At 36.1% G+C, this 19,082-nt stretch overlaps 3 protein-coding genes across 4 annotated transcripts in view; 1 reads left to right on the plus strand and 2 right to left on the minus strand.

The window, feature by feature from the left end:
- Positions 1-729: 729 nt before the first annotated feature.
- On the plus strand, positions 730-5,117 carry LOC111479379 (zinc finger CCCH domain-containing protein 34-like). The gene is made up of 7 exons (XM_023124009.1): positions 730-1,224; positions 1,342-1,484; positions 1,760-1,825; positions 2,031-2,150; positions 2,266-2,562; positions 2,648-2,962; positions 4,061-5,117. The coding sequence occupies exons 1-7, from the start codon at positions 1,137-1,139 to the stop codon at positions 4,457-4,459; spliced, it is 1,428 nt and encodes a 475-aa protein (XP_022979777.1). The 5' UTR covers positions 730-1,136; the 3' UTR covers positions 4,460-5,117.
- Positions 5,118-7,348: 2,231 nt separating this feature from the next.
- LOC111479441 (ethylene-responsive transcription factor ERF086) lies at positions 7,349-8,505 on the minus strand. Its single transcript, XM_023124116.1, has one exon. It carries the CDS (start codon positions 8,362-8,364, stop codon positions 7,456-7,458), a length of 909 nt encoding a protein of 302 aa, XP_022979884.1. The 5' UTR covers positions 8,365-8,505; the 3' UTR covers positions 7,349-7,455.
- A 5,348-nt stretch (positions 8,506-13,853) lies between these two features.
- LOC111479348 (acyl-CoA-binding domain-containing protein 6-like) overlaps positions 13,854-19,082 on the minus strand; it is a 7,534-nt gene continuing 2,305 nt past the window's right edge. For both annotated transcript variants that reach the window (XM_023123953.1, XM_023123954.1), the window contains exons 7-18: positions 18,481-18,547; positions 18,347-18,408; positions 17,864-18,003; positions 17,600-17,726; positions 17,380-17,494; positions 17,143-17,231; positions 16,569-16,652; positions 16,422-16,479; positions 16,137-16,336; positions 15,341-15,835; positions 15,179-15,238; positions 13,854-14,323 (exon numbers count right to left, since the gene is read on the minus strand). In XM_023123953.1, coding sequence (XP_022979721.1) covers positions 14,243-14,323; positions 15,179-15,238; positions 15,341-15,835; positions 16,137-16,336; positions 16,422-16,479; positions 16,569-16,652; positions 17,143-17,231; positions 17,380-17,494; positions 17,600-17,726; positions 17,864-18,003; positions 18,347-18,408; positions 18,481-18,547 — 1,578 coding nt within the window. In that variant the 3' untranslated portion in view covers positions 13,854-14,242. The remainder of the gene's footprint in view (positions 14,324-15,178; positions 15,239-15,340; positions 15,836-16,136; positions 16,337-16,421; positions 16,480-16,568; positions 16,653-17,142; positions 17,232-17,379; positions 17,495-17,599; positions 17,727-17,863; positions 18,004-18,346; positions 18,409-18,480; positions 18,548-19,082) is intronic.

A 19,082-nucleotide genomic window follows, 5' to 3' on the forward strand; every position in this document is an offset into this window, starting at 1 on the left:
ACACGACAGATCATTTCCTGTATGTATTCGAGATGATCTACTAAGTGATGTCTTATATGATATGAATTACGATGCTATTTTTTAGCTATTTAAATTAGCGTAATTAAAAAATAATTTTGTAAAAACAAATAAGAATAAATTATGAAAAGAGATGAGACAAAAAGGAATTAGATTCAAATTAGGACCAGAAAGTTTTTGATTGTTACAACTCCAATATTTATTTGATTAAGCAATGCTAACTCGTCCGTACATATTATTAATATCTATAATGTTTTTATTTTAATATGATAATTATATTTTTAAATTTCCAAAAATTAATATGAATGGAATATTTGAAAGAGTTTAATTAAAAAATTATTATTATTTATTTGATTATCGTATTTTTTTTTCTATAATTTTGGGTTAATTTTTACTTATACATGTAAATTGGGAATTTAAATTAAATGGATAAATGGTTAATTATCAAAACTTAATGATTTAAATCATGATTAAATTGTATTATTTTTTACTTAAAAAATAAAAAATATTTAATCATAAATCTAATACCTAAAATTTGAAATATGAAATTAAAAAAAAAAAAAGAAGATAAATATTTAAATATTTAAATTTGTATATTTTTATCTCTAAATTATTTTAAATTTGAAGTATAAAGAGATTTATTAGATAAAAAAAAAAATATTTATTTGTGTTTGGCGCGTATAAAGACCAACCAACTCTTACACACACAAAAAGAGAACCTCTCAAAGTTATGGAACAGAAAGGAAGAGAGAGATTGTAAGCACAAAAGCGCTTTCAAAAGTGCTTCCTAGAGAGAGAAGAGGAGAGAGAGAGCTTAGAAACAGAGCCACTGTTGTGTAGGCGAAGCAGGAGAGAGAGAGAGAGAGAGAGAGAGAGAGAGAGAGAGAGAGAGAGAGAGAGAGAGAGAGGGGCGAAAGAAGGAACCCAGAAAATCCAAAAAGGAAGAAAGCGCTTCTTCCTCTTCCCCCGACTTCGTTTCTTCTCTCGAACACGATCCCCATGTGATCGGAATCGGAATCGGAATCGGAATCGGAATCTCCATTCTCTCTGAAGCTCTTCAATCTTCTTCTTCTTCTTCTTCTTCTTCTTCTCTTTCTCACCTTGCCGGAGGCCGTACCATGAACCCGTACGGTCACTTTATGGAACCCTCTCACTCCGATCCTTCGCCTGAATGGACCGCTTCCGGACCCGATACTGCTCATGGAGGTTAGTTTATTCACTCTGCATTCCGACTTTCACTTTCTATTATTTCAGGTTTTCGCTACGATTCGAAGCCTTTTCCTCGTTGTTTGTTTGTTTCATTTTGATTTTCTCATAATGTAGAGCCGCTTTGGCCTTTGGGATCGAGGGAGAGGGAATCGTACCCCGAAAGACCTGAAGAGACTGATTGTATATATTACCTACGCACGGGATTTTGTGGATATGGCTCTCGTTGTAGGTTCAATCATCCTCGTGAGCGTAACGCGGTATTCCTCTCGATCTTTTTCTGTTTCTGTCAATTTCCTCTAATTTAGGGCTTACTTTGAGGTTTGATTGGGATTTAAGCAATTTGATCCTTCCAATTGCTCTACTTCACCTTCACTCCTAATCATTTTCTAAGTTTATTTCTTGTTGTTTACTTCCGACTTTACGAAGATTCCATTATTTTTCAAAATGTTATCGTTGAATTGTCGGCGAAGTGCTTCCCAACTTTACGCCTCTTTGTTTATTCGTTGATTTCGGTGGATTTTGCGCTGATCAGGTTTTAGGAGGTTCGAGACTTGCTGGAAGAGAGTATCCCGAACGAATAGGGCAGCCCGTGTGCCAGGTACTTCATTCTGGTGGTTCAATTGGATATGAAACTTTTGGTATCTAGTCTTCAAGGGGAGGATCTTGGGCAATGTGCGTTAGTGAAATTCTTTGAGTGTGTGGGATGGGGACTTGTGTGTTCATTGTGACTAGAATGCGCTGTTATTGGTTGATTCATGTACATGGGTTGTCATTGATAATGCTGATCTTAATGAAATCTGCAGTACTATATGAGGACAGGAATGTGCAAATTTGGCGCTTCCTGTAAGTATCACCATCCTCAGCAGGAAAGAGGTTCTCTTAGCCCCGTCTCACTGAATTTCTATGGCTATCCACTACGACCGGTCTGTGTCTACTTCCTTTAGCATGTTTCGATCGTTTTACGACATGGACACCGATACATTTATGTCTATTTATATATCCATCTAAGTTCTCTAACCTACAGGCTTTTGATGGCAGGGTGAAAAGGAGTGTTCTTATTATTTGAAGAATTGGCAGTGTAAATTTGGTGCTACGTGCAAATTTCATCACCCAGAACCGACTGGCTTGCAGTTTCGAGCACCATCACCTATCCAGGTTACACCAGTGCCTGCACCCTCTGTTTATCCTCCTGTGCAATCTCCATCTGCTCATTCGTCACAACAATATGGAGTAATACTTGCAAGGCCTTCATTGCTGTCAAGCCCATATGTTCCCGGCCCTTATGGTCCTATGTTGGTTTCCCCAGGCATTTTCCCAAGTTGGAGTCCTTACCCAGTATGAACCCTTCTCTTGGTCTTACTTGCCATTTTGTTTAATTTTATCTCCGTGCACTTAATGGAGCTGTTAACAACTGGTGCAGGCACCTATGAGTCCAGTAGCCTCCCCCAGTGCCCAACCTTCTGTTGGATCAGGGCCACTTTATGGTATGGCACACGTTTCACCTTCTGCACCTGTTTATGCTGGATCCTATCAGCCCATGCCATCTGCTGGTCCCTCTAGTACTAGCCAGAAGGAGCACTCATTTCCAGAAAGACCTGGCCAACCAGAGTGTCAATATTACATGAGAACAGGGGATTGTAAATTTGGATCTTCTTGTAGATACCATCACCCGCCAGAATTCGTTACTTCAAGTCCAGGTGTTGTCCTTAGCCAGCTAGGTCTTCCTCTACGCCCGGTTAGTCTCTTTTTGCACCAAAATCTGATTTGAATTAAAATGATGCTTAGATTTTGAATATTTTGTTGTCTATCTTATTTCTTGATTCACTCTCACTATCTTAACCATTCTTGCCTATCGGATGTATTTAGTGATGGACATTAGATTTTTTCTGATTCTCCACTTGCTATCTAATTAGTGAAAGTAAAAAGAAATTGCTCAATTCCAAAAATATTCTTGAAATTCTTGCCCAGGTCTATGGGGAATGCTTAATGCTCAGCCAGACATAATCTGTACTGTTCCCTATCACTGATGACTTAAGCTATAAAATTGATTATATAATGCTTTTATTGGCACTTGTTTGAATACCTGAAGAGGGAACATATCCTTCAAGAGTAGTTTCATTGTTTAGTTACAATATTTGCAGTCAGGTCTCTGTTTGAGTTCTTAACGTAGGTCATGCATTTGAGACATGTATTCTATTCTGGAAATTTTTCGTGTTGTGAAGACTAAATTATGGGGACTTTAACCTCAATATGCCTGTTGTGTTAATTGCTGAGACTGAAATTAATTTTTCAATAATTGGGATTATCTACACTACATGGACTTAGTTTTTACATCTTCCTGTCAACCATATTTTATATGTTCCTCCTCGAGATCCATGTTGGAAGAGCTCAAATAAACTTCATCTTACTAAAAAAATATATTCCCTTTGCAGATCCTCGGGTATCTTGCTTGAGGACTTTACGTAACATCGCTGTTAGATTTGAGGCACATGTAGTGCTTAAACTCCCATACATTTTCTGTATAGTTAGCGCTAAGTTACATGCTAACCTTCTTTGAGAGAGGAGAAAGGAAGCCGTTAATGGTAAACTTGTACTGCTCTGTAATTTGCATGCCAAACAACGATTGAATTTTAGTCGTCTTCTTAATCTTCCGCTATGCAGCTGCTATATGTGCAAGTTAAATGGCTTGATTGAACTTATTAACATTATTTCAAATAATGCGTTTAATGCATTTTCTGGTAGCCATTTGTCTCTAGTTTCTAAATGTTTGTACGGTTGTGTTTCCCTTTTTAGCTGCGTAGGCAGAATGGTTGCTAACGTGATCTTTTGTCAGGGTGCGCCACCTTGTACTCACTTCATGCAACGAGGAATGTGCAAGTTTGGCCCTGCGTGCAAATTCGACCACTCCATGGATCGACTTAGTTATAGTCCATCTGCATCATCTCTTGCTGATATGCCAGTGGCACCCTACCCTGTGGGATCAGTAGCCGGTACTTTAGCCCCATCATCCTCATCTTCAGAGTTGAAGCCTGAACATTTTTCAGGATCCAGAAAGGATTCTAACCCTTCAAGAATGTCTTCATCAATGAGCACCTCTACTAGTGGATTGGTTGGTTCAACTACATCGAGGACAGAAATGTATTCTCATTCAAGTGCTCAACGATCTTCCCAAACTTCTGGCCCGTCACAGAGCAGCACCTCCAGCACCACCAGTGTGGAAGGTCGTACTTGAAGCCAAGCTGCCTCAGGATCAGAGCATCCTATTTTTTGCCCAAGCCCAAAACCAAAGACCTTTTCTTTTCCTACTACAATGGTCCCATAGTCGTCCAGGTCTAGCATACCTCAGCTCTGACCTTCTGTGTCCATACAATCCTTATATTAAAATTTATCTCAGCCTGAATAAGTTATGGTCAACCTAAAAGAATGTAGCAAATTTCGTACAGCCTTCTGCCTCTGCCTTATGAATAATCCTGAAAGCAGCGATCAAATTAGGCACCTCTGCATCACGACTTCCTCTCTGGAGTTTGTGACCCATTTTTGCTGCTTTAATCACTCTTTCTCAAGACATACAAAATGGTCTGTTCCATGGTGATTTATGCCCATCTCTTTCCAAATTTTACTATGACCATAACACAAGCTTTCAAATCGAATAGAATATGAATTTGAAGCTGTGTTTATTCCCACTCGTTTTTTTCCCTCATTTATTGTGGAAAAAGATGTATTTAAGACTCTGGGAGTCATCCTAATGGCTATGTGATCTTGTACGGGATTTTAATATCACGTTACGTACTGACATTCATTGCTTGGCTTGGCTTTGGATGAATTTACAAGGTTTACATTTCAAAAGAAACGTACAAATTCTATAACAATTGCTCCTCTGTTGCGTATGATATAATAGTCCTCCTGAAATTTTGTTAACTTTAGAGCTGAAATAATTCCCCCTCTCCTAACTTTCGATATTGTCTAGAAAAATACTATGGCTACACTACAGGTTTCTTCTTGCAGTGGAAGTACGATAGCAATGATGATGCTTTCCCAACAATACAATACTTGAGGTAATTCTTGCCCAATTTGTCTTGTTCTCTTAGGAAGCAACATAGAATATTATTAATGTCTGGCTATTGAAATTACAAGGCAAGTTTCCTTGATGGCTTATATTGTTGATTCTTGGTAACAATATTGTTGATTCTTGCTCAATTTGTCTCTTTCTCTTATATTGCAATGCTGATGTATGTCTGATATCCTCAAAGCAGTTACTGTTGTTGGCTGATGTTTACCATTTCTTTTCTGCAAAAGGAAGAGAATCCAATTCTAAGCTATTCATAATCTGTGTTGAATCCTTGTATTCTGAAATAAGGCAGGTTCCTGATTTAGTTTGTCTTGAGGAGGGAGGGAACCTTTTCAGATTCAGATCTCCATTTCTTTTTCTCCTTTCTTAAGGTTACTGTTCTTTCTAGAACACTCTAGAAGAGATCCCACTTGCTGAAGTTAAGGACATGCGATGAAAAGCTTCAATCAGCTACATGGAAAGAAAATCAGTCGAAGCCCAAAGCCAAAACCAAAACCAAAACCAAAACCAAGCAGCAAAACGGGCCGAAGGCTTAGAAGAAGCATTAGAGAGCTTTTGAAGCCGAAAGGCTCTTTAATGACCATTTCTTTATCAATTAGGTGTTATTCCAATGTTCTTTTCATGGGATAGTTTTTTCGAACTTCCTACATTTTGGTCCAAAAAAAAAAAAACATATGCATCAACCAGTTAAGGTATGCGTCAATTACAGCTTTCTATGGATTTTCGAGGTATGCTATGTTTTAGAAATGATTTTCTACTTATCATGTAATTAAATTTATCGTTCATAGATTCCTATTTTTGTCTATCTCTCAAATCTAATCACATTTTTAGCTTTTGAAAATAAAAGTTCCATGTATGTTACTCTTTTTAGTTATAGGGAACGAGTGTCAGCGAGGACGTTGGACCTCAAAGGGAGTAGTAGATTGTAAGATCCCACATCTGATGGGGAGGAGAACGAAAAATTGTTTATAAGTGTGTGGAAACTTCTCCCTAGCATACACGTTTTAAAAACTTTGAAGGAGAGTTCAAAAGGGAAGATTATTGAACGTTGTCCGAATGAGCTTTTAAAATGGTGGGATCTCGATCTCGCAAGGCTCTTTATATTTTAGGAGATAGTCTCTTGTGTGCTTTCTTGTGTTTAAGTAATAAAGCTTTGTTTAGCTAAAGGATATTCCCTTTGTTGTTTTAGGGTCCATTCTTACTTTTTTGTCATTAATTTTTCTTTTCTTTTTAGTTTTTCAAAAACCTCTTGGCTCTTCCATTTATACTTTTTCATGAGTTTTATTGGATTATATAAAAGAATAAAATAGAAATATGGATTATTTAATATAACCAATCATGCCAATGCCTTCCAACTTTGTTTTGTCAATTTAAAAGGACATTCATTTATAGACAAACAAAGAAACATCCTTAGATTAGGGTAAGCTGCATATTAACATACAAATTGACCCTTAAAGATTAGGACAACTGTCCTTATCAAGCCCTTTTCACAAATATACACTCACATCACTTGAGGTTGACCTTTTTAATCCCCTAAAAATTTCCTAACTTTACGGACTTTTTAGTATTTAATGTTAGCCTACCCACGTAATTAGAAACACGTTAAACGTTCACTTTTAACACACTAAAAAAGATATGTATCTTAATCACTTGAGTGTACTAACGATAATTGAGCTATTTTCATTTTGACAAATGAGTTACGTTTCGATCGACTAAATAAATAATATCATTTTTACTTATATGTTGTAAAAAAGGCGTGACTCGTGAGAGTGAAAATTCAAAATCTCGATTTAGGTCAAAAATGCAATACCTTAAGTTGGGCTATGCTCAAATTCACGGTATACATTCAAATTGGGAGCTAGTTTGTAATAAAATTCCGAGATTGTATTTTTAAAATTTTTGACTCTTTAGGTCAAAAAAGGTTATTCAAGTGATGTTCTTATCAGAGCAAACTTTCACTGTTGACACACTTCAAAATAGAGACTGGGTATCAGTCTTACTAAAAAACATTGGAAATCCTGTCTTCATAAACTATAAAAATTCCAAAAAGATGAGAGATAGAACAGTAGTTTCAGAGCTAAAACATGGATCATCTTCATATCACAACAGGAAGACAAAAGGCAGGAAGTAGTTGCATGAACAAAAAGGGGAAAAAATAATCAAAGTAATGGATACCCAAAATCAAACACATCGCCAAAAGGAGGAGCATAAGTAGAACAAGTAGAAGACTGAGGCAACAAACCACCACAAGAACTGTTCATAAATGGATGAAAATGGAGATTTTCATCCACCATGGTAGAGGAAGAAGAAGAGGAGCTATTGATTATAGCTGAGAGTTCATCACCATTACTCTTCCAAAGTTTCTGTTCATCCCAAACTCCATCATTTGAACTATTATAAGCCATGGCTGAACCATCCAGACCTTGTGAATCAATGGAGTTTGAGGCAAAGAAGCTCAACTTTTGAAGATCATTTGAAGTAGTGGAATCTGAAGGGGGTTTCAAGCAATTATCAGGAACAATGCAGCTCAAATACCCTGAGTTTGAATCATTAGAGAACAAGAAATTGGTGTTAAGATCATCAAAAGAGGGATTTGAGGGCAGAGATTGAGTAAATGGGATGTTATTGTTCTTGTTGTTCTTGTTCGGAGTAACCATTTTAGAGTGAGAAAGAGCAGAATTAGGAAGCAAAGATTGGGCATCAAAAGCAGTGAGTAGAGAGTGGAAAGTTGAGGTGTCAGAGTAAATGAAATTGGTTCTTGCTTGAGTGCCCTTCATTGATAGGGCAGCCCTGTCATAAGCCATGGCGGCTTCATGGGCAGTGTCAAAAGTGCCAAGCCAGTGCCTCTCTTTGGTTGTTGGGTCTCTAATTTCAGCAGCATATCTGCCCCATGGCCTTCTTCTGACACCAAGGAACCTTCCGGGTTCACCTTGTTTTCTTCTGCCTCTTCTCTCTCCTCCAGTTTGAGATATTTGAGATGAGTTTCTTTGAATTAGAGCAAAACCCATTTGAGTTTGAGCAATTTCATGAACTGGGTAGGCTTTATCAGAGGCTTTGGAGGTAGCCATTAGAGCAAAAAATGAACAAAAAGAAGCAAAAAACAGAGGTTTTTTGCGTTTGGGATGAAGGGTTGAGGCAGCTCTTGAGGCTCTTTTTAAAGAAGAAAAAGGAAAGAACAAAAAAAGTACGTTGTAGAAGTCATTCTATGGAAGAACACTCTCCTTTAAGTCACTGTTTCTTATTCAATCCCTTTAATCACTCTGATATGAAACAAAAAGGTACAAATCTCATCAGATATAATATTTGAAAATGTTGATCTTTTTCTTTCCTAATTCCCACAATAGTTGGAACAATCCCTAAAAGAAAAGAAAGGAGAAAGAATGTTACGCCGTTATTGTAACAGCTTAAGCACACTGCTCGTAGATATTGTCTAATTTGGTTAGTTACGTATCGTTGTCAGTCTCATGGTTTTAAAACGCGTCTACTAAGGAGAGGTTTTCATACCCTTATAAGAAATACTTTGTTGCTCTCTCCAACTGATGTGGAATCTCACAATCCACCACTTTTGGGGGTCAGCGTCCTCGCTGGCACACTGTCCTGTGTCTGGCTATGATACCATTTGTAAAATCCCAAACCCACCACTAGTAGATATTGTCTGTTTTGACTAGTTACGTATCGCTGTTAGTCTCACGGTTTTAATAAAACGCATCTCCTAGGAAGAGGTTTCCATACACCTGTAAGAAATGCTTCGTTCTCTTCTCCAACCGATGTGGGATCTCACAATCCACCCCCTTGGGAGCCCAGCGTCCTCGCTGGCATACCGCCCGGTGTCTGGCTTTGATACTATTATTGTAACAGTCCAAGCTCACCACTAACAGACATTGTTTGCTTCGGCCCGTTATGTATTACCGTCAACCTCACGATTTTAAAATGCGTCTGCTAGGGAGAAGTTTTCACACCGTTATAAAAATCCTTTATTCCCCACTACAACCAAGGCGTAGAAACACACATTAAGATTAGTTTAAGGAATGTTTGGATGTGTTCAATATCTACAAGGCCCAAACAACCACCAGTTTGCACATGTGAGTGCGCAGTTTAAGCAAAAACAGGACCAAGAAAAGAACTTTGGCTTGTTTTTGTTGTCTACTTCATGATTTTCAAAGGGAGCAGTTGAGGTTATTCATATCTTAACAAAGAAAAACACTGAATTAATTATAATCCTAAACAAGAGCTACTCTTTTGAGGCTTTCTTGTCTGTTTTCATGCTAGCAAACCCACTTCAGCTCGATCCACCTACACGATAAAGTCGGTCAAAATATATCATATTTTAGATCTCGACTCTCGTGACGTTTTAATCTCTCTACTTTTTCATCTAAACGTAACGACGACGATATATCAAGAGGCCAAAGAAGACATGCAGTACCATATCAAGGTCCATTAGGAATTCACTTAATCATTCAACTCAAATGAAAGACAAAGGCCAAAACTATTACAAAAACCAAAGTAGAGAGACTCATAATGTATTTTGACTAAGCTATGATATGACAAAAAGTGTTTCGCATGTTTGTTTGAAGACTGACATTCCCACCAAAGCAGTACATTTGAATGAAAAAAGAGAAAAAAACAAAGAATTCAAGGGGAAAACTGGCCTACTTTGCCAGAGAATAACAGAATGAATGCCTGTAAAAAGTTGTACAATTTCCCAGCTTAGCTTTCTTTGAGACCTTTTATCAAACAGGTAGAGTGCATAACCTTGAATGAAAAGGAAAATGGGTGACTTTGTTTCTCTATGATCTCCAAAAGCAATGATAAAAAGGCTAGATAGAGTCGAGGCAAATTAAGTTGAGAAGGAGATTAAACTGGCAGCAAAACAAAAGCAAAAGGGTGTGTGTGTGGGGGGGCATCTAAATCATATGTATGATAGCAGAATTTTGAATGAACAGAACAAAGAACTCAAATTCACATGCTAAAATGGCATTGGGAATAGCATTAACCAATCATAATCCAATTGGGTAAGGCTCCTTCTTCTTGTTTCTAGCAATACCTCACAATCATGCTTCAGCCTATTTTAAACATAATGATTGAGACACATTCTGACTGCAAAAAACATCTCAACAACAAGACAAATGGCAGAAAGTAGCAAATATATATTCTATTATCTCTATAATTCAAATGCCACCGGAAGGGGTAATAGTCCAAGTCTACCGCTAGTAAATATTGTCTGTTTTTGCCGGTTACGTATCAGCATTGGCCTCACGATTTTAAAACGTGTCTACTAGAGAAAAATTTTCACACCCTCATGAGGAATGCTTCATTCCCTTCTCCAACAAATGTGAGATCAGGGGGCCCAGCGTCATCACTGGCACACTGTTCGGTGTCTCGCTCGGATATCATTTGTAACACCCTAAGTCCACTGCTAGTAAATATTGTCTACTTTGGCTCATTACATATCGTCGTCAGCCTCACAGTTTTAAGAGGTTTCCACACCCTTATAAGAAATGTTTCATTCCTCTCTCCAACCAATGTGGGATCTCATAATCCACCCTTTACAAGGCCCAGCATCCTCGCTAGCACACCGCCCGATGCCTATCTCTAATACCATTTGTAACAATTTAAACTCACCGTTAGTAAATATTGTCCCTTTTGACTCATTACATACCGTCGTGAGCCTCACAGTTTTAAAATGCGTCAACTAGAGAGAGTTTTCCATACTCTTGTAAGGAATATTCATTCTTTCTCTCCAACCAAAATGGGGTCTCATCATCCACCCCTTATGGGACCCAACTCAAGCCCACCACTAGTAAATATTGTAAATGCGTCAACTAGAGAGAGTTTTCCATACCCTTGTAAGGAATACTTATTCTTCCTCTCCAACCAAAATGGGGTCTCATCATCCACCCCTTATGGGACCCAGGTCAAGCCCACCACTAGTAAATATTGTCCGCTTTAGCCCATTACACATCACCATCAGCCTCATAGTTTTAAAACACGTCTACTAGTGAGATGTTTCCACACCCGAGAATACTTCGTTCTCCTCTCCAACTAATATGGGATCTCACCTAACCTAGGTATGCATAAAGGGTTGATTCTTTCTACCACTTCACAGTCATAGAAACAATGGATTGTATGAAGGTCCCTCCCTTGACCGATCCACTAAAATCCCAAACAGAGAAACACCCATTACCCTAAATAGGTTTTTGTAGAGACCCATTTGCCCAAATTAGAACAAAAAAAAAAGGGATTTTTAGTTGAAGACAGCACCGAAAGTGGAAGAGGAAAATGGGAAGCACATGGGAGAACCCAAGTGGGAAGCATTCCTTACCTTGAGTTCTTGCCAATTTGAAGACCACAAAGTTGGGTCAACCCTCGTCTGAAAAGGTGTGTGCGACCAAAGCCAGCCACACCTAAATTGGATGAATGTCCACTCTCTACCAACAATTTCAAACCCACCCTTTTTTCTTCCCTCTAATCATTTAATCTTCAATTTTATTCCTAAAAAGCTTAGTATGCAAAACTTTTAACTTTTTCGACGTTTGTTATTATCTCAAAAGTTGAGAGTTCGATCGACGATTATAAGATTTAAACAATAAAGTTTTAACTTTGACACTCGAGTAAAATAGGAGTACATGAACAAACCAAGACCACATTCGAACGAAAAACAATTTTGAAACTTTATAGTTAAGTATGTTTTACTTGGAGTAATCTTATGGAATGTATGCAAGTAAAGATAAGTATGTTTCAAGAACTCAGCTAAGGGAATATCGGGTCGGAAAAAATTTGATACGATTCTAAATTTTGATCGAAATATGAGGGCCTAATTGAAAATAAAAGGATAGGTTTTCTTTTGAAATAAAAAACACATAAAAAAAAACATCCTAGTTTAATGATTTGGTTGAGGGACAAGAATTCTGCACATGTTTCGAAACAGGGAAGGGCAAGTTTGGGTTTTTATTATTAATATTTTCAAAGTAGGTCGCCCGGGATTTGGGGAAAAAGATATATTTTTTTTCCTTAAAAAAACATGTTTCAATGTTTTTGTAAAAAAATTAATTTTATTTATAAAATACCCATTGTTGTTGACTTCATATTAAACATAAAATTAAAAATTCAATAATTAAATATAAAACTGAAATTTAACTAATATACATTTAATTCATATATTTTATATAAAATTATGACTACATTTTACCATGAATGGAGGTTCATGTTTTGATCGAAATAAAATAGAAAATTTTAAAATATATAGACAAAAATTGATAAAAGTTAAAAATATAGGAACGAAAATAAATATTTTAATTTCAAAAAGTGAATAAAAATAAATAAATAAATAAATAAAATAATATTTTTAGCTTAGCATGGTGGCAGACCAAAGCACTCAGTTGTAGAATCCTAGGACAAAAAAATTTGGAGCCTTTGGTCAAATGGGGGTTTGACCAATGATAATAATTTTAATTTTTTTTTAATAAAAATGGTCTATAATAAATATCAAAAACCTTTTACGTCTTTTTCGACCTTTTTTAGTTCTCGAGAAACTTAATCGTAAATGTATTTGCATTACACAGTTAAGAGATCGTTAATCTATTTAACGTATTTTTGCGCAATTTTGATAAAAATGAAAAATTATTAGGCGGTATTGTTTATTTTAAATATAAATTAAAGATTAACGTATTTTTGCGCCATTTTGATACCAAAAAAAAAAAAAAATTATAGACTATAGTGTTTATTTTAAATATTAATTAAATTATTTTCTACTTTATTATTATTACTATTATTTTATGTAGGTCCCACATATTGAATAGATTATGTAACATGGTTATACATAAGTGGGTAATATTATGGAAGAACAATTATGTCATAGTAATACTAAAAATATTATTTCAGCTCATCATACCCTACTAATCTCATTATCATTAATTCTCATCCTAAAAATAATTAAAAAAAAAACATTATTATTATTATTTATTATTATTTGTTTCTCAAAATTCAAGCAAAGGTAGCTGCCTATGTATATAATGATGGCCAATCATTTACATGTAATTAAATAAAATAAATAAATTGTCAGAAAAAAAATGAATTTTTTTCTTTTGCCAATTCCAAGAAATTCCACTTATTATTCAAAGCTTCATTAATGATGAATAATAATAATAAGCAAAATTTCTACACACTTTTGTTCTTAATTGCTTCGGTCCATGTTTGTAAGAATATAATTGACAAATATATTAGTGATTATGTGACACATTTAGCCTTTCATTTTGGCTTTATCTTCATTTGAGTTAGTGCATGAGATGAAACAATAGACGTGTCCATGACCACAATGTCGTTTTGAATCAACGACTACCCTTATTTACTAGGGCTTTTTGCATTTGGACGAGGCCTTTTAATTCTCGTGCTGATCTTGGTTGTTTGTTTGGTTTACATACGGTGAGAGGAGGAACATTCAAATAATTTCGATTTTCAAATATTCAGACAAGTATAAAGTATTGAAACAATTATTAATTCTAGTAGGTTTCACGACAATCCTAAACTTTCATAGTACCTTCTAGCTTAGCACATGATATAAACAATACATTATGTTACTTTTAAACATGATTTTGAAAGAGATTTGGTTCTGAATATGATGAGCCTGTTTTCCGGTACTATGCCTAAAGCACTCTCAATCAACATATCTCTGCTAGCTTGTGTGTCCTAATGGAATTGGCAGCTCTTTTTTACACTTATTGATCAATACAAGCTTTGAAATCCCTTACGCTACAGTTACTATAAGACAATCTAAGGCCATCGAAGTGAACTATTCCAGAATCTACATCTGCTGCCTAAAGGGGGGATGGATTCCAATAAGCTTTTTATTACTGGCAACAATGATCTCTCCATCTAGAATTGGAATCATCTTAATTTACAGAAGCTTACTGAGGTTTTCGAGTGATTCACGTCGTTCAAATTGCATTGCTACATATGGAACGGTTTCCTCGGTGTCGGTGCTCGGTTCTCCATGGACTGCAATCTTTGCTTTAGATGGAATACCTCCACCTGCAACCATACAATTGATGACTGAAAAAGTAAATATTATGTTGAAATATGAAATCATGAGCCTATGATGGGAACTGAATAAAAACGTATGATGAATGTGATCTTTATAAACACCAACAGTGAAAGTACTCAGCCGAGCAGATACCGAACACTAAGGGATCAAAGTTTGGGGATTCAATAGAATTTAGATGTCCTAGTAGTCCTAGCCATAAAAGACGGATACTAGATGTCAAACATAATAAACTTGTGCCACGCATAGATCCATGGGGCAAGGCAGGGAGAGGATGGGGAAGCCTTCCTCGTTTCCATCCCTACCTTTTATTTCATTTCTCATCCCATAAAATTCTCGATTTATTTTTCTAGAGATCAGAGCGAAAAATTTACAAGGATCGGAGTTCCCGTTGAGGACTTTTTCCTAGTATATATATATTCTTTTCAAAAAATGTTTTAACTGATAATATTTATTAAAAAAATGTAAAACATAAGAATATTCTAAAAATATTTCATAAGAAAAAAATATAATGTTAAAAATGCACATTTAAATAATATAATATAATATAGTATTCAACATTTCAAAAAAAGATTTTTATTTATTTACTAAATTAATAAATAAAAGATAGTTTTGGTTTTGATATACATCCCAAAACTAACTACTTCTATATATAAAAATGGAGCGAAGGGGATGGGGATGGAGAATGTAATCCCTGCCCCTGTCCCCTCAAACGTGGAAAAATCTCTCCCTACTTCCCCGTTTAGACCGGATTCAACCATGTGGTCCCTAATGCATTAAATAGTATGACTGAAGACTACGTTCTACTAAAACTGAAAGGGAGACAGTTCCAGTTAGTTGAGTACCTGTAGTTGGAAAGCTCTAGACCTTTCTCCAGCCAGGACTCCTCTAGTAGAGTGAAGTTCCTACAGCAAAAAAATAATGTCCAATACTTGAGCCTCATGGTACTTAAATTCGTAGGTATACACGATACGACCATGGACCGTAACACGAGATGAGTATAATACCTTCTGGGTGTCATCTAAAACTGCTTTGAGGAAAGCAACATCATGTTCAAGGCGTACATTGTCAGAGTGGACGATATTTGAAAGACTGTTAGCCTCTTCTTTTGCTATTTCTACTCCTGCTAGCTTATCTCTCAGCATTTCCATCTCCTTTATCATATCAGCTATTCTTTTCTCCATCTCCTGACGGATCTTTAGAGCAGAGGATAGATTTTTCTCCACGGCTTCTCGGCTTGCCATTGCTGCTGCTAATTGCCCTTCGAGAACTCCGTTCTTTCTAATTAAGGCTGCCATTTTTGCTTCATAGAATTGATATATACTTGAAAAAGTTGATGATGCTACTATTTTACCACTGTTTTCGCTGAATAGATCAGTATTATCGATTGGATGATATCCAACTCCTTCCTTGAAGGGATTTGAGCTTTCATACTCGTATACGGAAGGCAGTGTGTCCACATGGAATTCACCCCCAGATTGAGTCAACTTGTTTTCTGTTACCTACCCCGACCAACCATGTATGAACTAAATTTTCTTAAAAATAAACACAAGGATTCACAATTGTCAAACCCAAATCACATTATATCCAACTTTTTCCTAGTGAAATATTCAGACAGGTTAGTGGGGGCTCAGGGAGAGAGGGCTAACTCAAACAATATCCTACAGTGACTGGAACTTTATCAAACAATGAAGGTTACGGACTGAAGAGCAAAGTTACATAAAATTAACAAGGCCGGTAATATCGAACTCATTAGTTATTACTCGCATAATATAAAGTGATAATATAACCAACTCGAGTTACCTGAGAAGTAGAGGAATCATCTTCTTGAGTCTTAGCTATCTTAGTAGTTTTGTCAAAGGCTTCATCATTATGAATTTGTTTGCGCAGTGAAATGTTTCCAGGAATAGAATTCGTATCGATAAGTGAGGACTCTGAAATGGATTTTCTGCCAGAGCCATGTTCAATAGCGGATGCTAGATTTTGTCTAGCAGTCGAGTCAACTGAACGTGTGAGGAACCATTACTAAGTTTTTCATGCAAAGTTGAAAAAAAATACATGAATTACAAAAAGTTACTGGGATATTACTGGGATTGGATCGGTCCCTCAAAGATGGTTCCTTCTTTTCCATGGTCAATACTTCAACCTGGGACAACCATGAAGGGAGAATTATAAGAAAATAATTTAACATTTCAGCGAGTAAAAAATAATACTTCATATAATATTGAATCTTACCTGATTTGATGGCTCCTTTTTTGATCCCCCAAAGGCAAGAAGAAAATCCTTCTCCTTGTGCTGCACGAGCACTAAGCTGAAACCCTAAGAACATATCTATCTAAGTATCTATTCAATAATTATTGTTCGCACAAAGTAAGAATTTAGTTATTGACACAATATATTAACTTCAAATGATTACGCCTCAGAAAACAATTTTTTTTAAGAACAAAAAACTATATTTATATTAGATGGTATATGATCGAAACACTTATACAATCAAGGTGTTAGACCTACATGGAAAGTGTGTGATTATGTGCTACTAGCAAAATAATGTCTAAAAAAAACTGTTTGATGCACCCAGTAGTGAAAAGAGATTTAGCCTTAATTTGCATCCCGGTAGTGTGTAACAGTTATTGTTTCAAGAGAATGTTCTGCAGACTCCAAAACACAAAGATGTGCACTAAGCAGTAATCATCCACTGAGTACACCGCAACAGTAGATTAATAATAATAAAGTTCCATTAAGAATGTTATTGTAGTCTTCCCTTCTGTAGGGAATAAAAAGAAGCAAATTCAAAATCTTCCCCACTTACCTTATTGGCGGTGACAGAAGATGGAGGTGATATGACAGCAACGGACCACTCAAGTTTCAGTACATCAAAGATTAAAGTCTCAGCATGTCCTGGGAGCAGATGGAAACAACGAGAAAGAGAGTAATCAGATCAGGGTAAAAATCCATTAAATCACATTGCTTTTATATCTCAAATACGACACTAAAAATTAAGCAAGAGATGAAGTTCAAGCATTTGCTTCTTAGAAAATGAACATACTCTTTTTCTTGCTTCCACCGCCTGCTATGCACCATTTAGTTCCACAGAGAACACCACAGCTACCAGCTCTTGGTGATGGATGGAAACCCCGTACCTTTATTCTTGACCACACCATCTGGCAACGGTACAAAAATAGTTCTACATACAATCAGGATTATTCCGGATGACATTCTGGATTACAGACTGGGTTAATTTTGTAATGAAAAGCATGTTAACATACTGTTTCAAAGTCAAGCGAGTATAGATCGTTAAGGGTCCGGGATTTTGATGTCCCTCCAAATATAAGTAGAGTTTTATCATCATAAAGAGCTGCCACATGGTTGGATCTTGCAGATGGGCTTGTTCCACTGACATAGATAAGGAAATATAAGGAGCAGAAGAAAACTTCTAATATCCCTAATAGTGTATAAGAAAATGGAAAATTAAAAATTCGGTTTCGGGAAAAAGTACTACTACGAATTCAACCAATGCCAAAGTTACTCACGTGCAATGCAGAGGGAGCCAAGTAAAAGATTTAAGGTCAAACATGTGAAGGTCGTTGAGTTTTCTCCTCCTACTGTCTTCGCCTCCAAAGAGGATTAAAACAGAGCTAGCTCTAACTACAGTGTGACCACTTCTAGCAACCTGCAACAATTAAAGTCGCTCAAATTTGCTACCTTTTACAATTAACCTCATTTGCAAACTTACATGTGTACATCACAATAAAACCTATGGTGGAAATGATATCAAATAGAATTAACCATGAAACCGAATTTTAAGAGCTTCAATGAAATTAGATGATCTATACTCAATAAGTTTATATTTCCAGATATTAAGATTCAAAAATTGAAGAAGAAAAAAATTCAAAGAATTAATGAAATCAATTCATCACTAAACCATTTGAAGATAATGTGCTAAATGAATATGTGGACAAAGACTTCCACCAACATTTAAATTTTGACAAAATAAAGAAAATATAAAGCAGTACAGGTATATCTCCCTTTGCTTCCATCAGCGACCAGCATTCTGTCAGTGTGTCAAATGCCCAGACTGCAAGTACATCAAAGATTAGCTTACAAAATAAAAGAGGAGCAATATCAATACAAATAGTAGAATAATAACCTGCCACTCTCTCATTTCCTGGCTCTGTCTTGCCCCCAACCAGGAGAGCTTTCTTCCCCCAGGAAACCTTCAAACACGAGCAGAACTAGATTTTAGAGGTACAAGTTGAACAAAAATAGATGTCATAAAGAGTGCGATAACACTGTGCTGAGGGAATAAAATGATAATATTTTGCAGTAGAACTCATTTCCATAAAGGATGCTTTAATAGAATATCTTGCTCTCAGCTTTTCTCCTACTCTAAGTTGGTACTTTTTTAAAAAAGAAACTGCGTTAGAATGTACTGGACACACAAAAAACAAGCCCTGAAAAAAAGAAATAGAAAACTAACCCTAGCTACAGAGAAGGATTCCAATCCAAAAGAATATGAACAAGCTCTTAATTACAAAAAAGCCTAGTGACTGATGCCCACAAGGAGACATTAAACCTAGTCATCTCTCAAACTTCCTCACTCGATCTCTCTACCTCTCTGAAAATTCTATTATTCCTCTCAATCCAAATGTCCCCCAAAACTGCAAAGAAGCATTAAAAAAAAAAAAAAAAAAAAAAAAAAAAAAAAAAAAAAAAAAAAAAAAAAAAAAAAAAAAAAAAAAAAAAAAAAAA

This window comes from Cucurbita maxima, unplaced genomic scaffold (genome assembly GCF_002738345.1).
Source record: "Cucurbita maxima cultivar Rimu unplaced genomic scaffold, Cmax_1.0 Cma_Scf00005, whole genome shotgun sequence".
Classification (NCBI taxonomy): Eukaryota; Viridiplantae; Streptophyta; class Magnoliopsida; order Cucurbitales; family Cucurbitaceae; genus Cucurbita; species Cucurbita maxima.

Excerpts from the sequence above, each read along its gene's own strand:
- LOC111479379 (XM_023124009.1), top strand. The coding sequence starts at position 1,137 with ATGAACCCGTACGGTCACTTTATGGAACCCTCTCACTCCGATCCTTCG. Across the intron at positions 1,225-1,341 it reads ACCCGATACTGCTCATGGAG|AGCCGCTTTGGCCTTTGGGA; the intron begins GTTAGTTTATTC and ends CTCATAATGTAG. Across the intron at positions 2,151-2,265 it reads ATGGCTATCCACTACGACCG|GGTGAAAAGGAGTGTTCTTA; the intron begins GTCTGTGTCTAC and ends TTTTGATGGCAG.
- LOC111479441 (XM_023124116.1), bottom strand. The coding sequence starts at position 8,364 with ATGGCTACCTCCAAAGCCTCTGATAAAGCCTACCCAGTTCATGAAATT.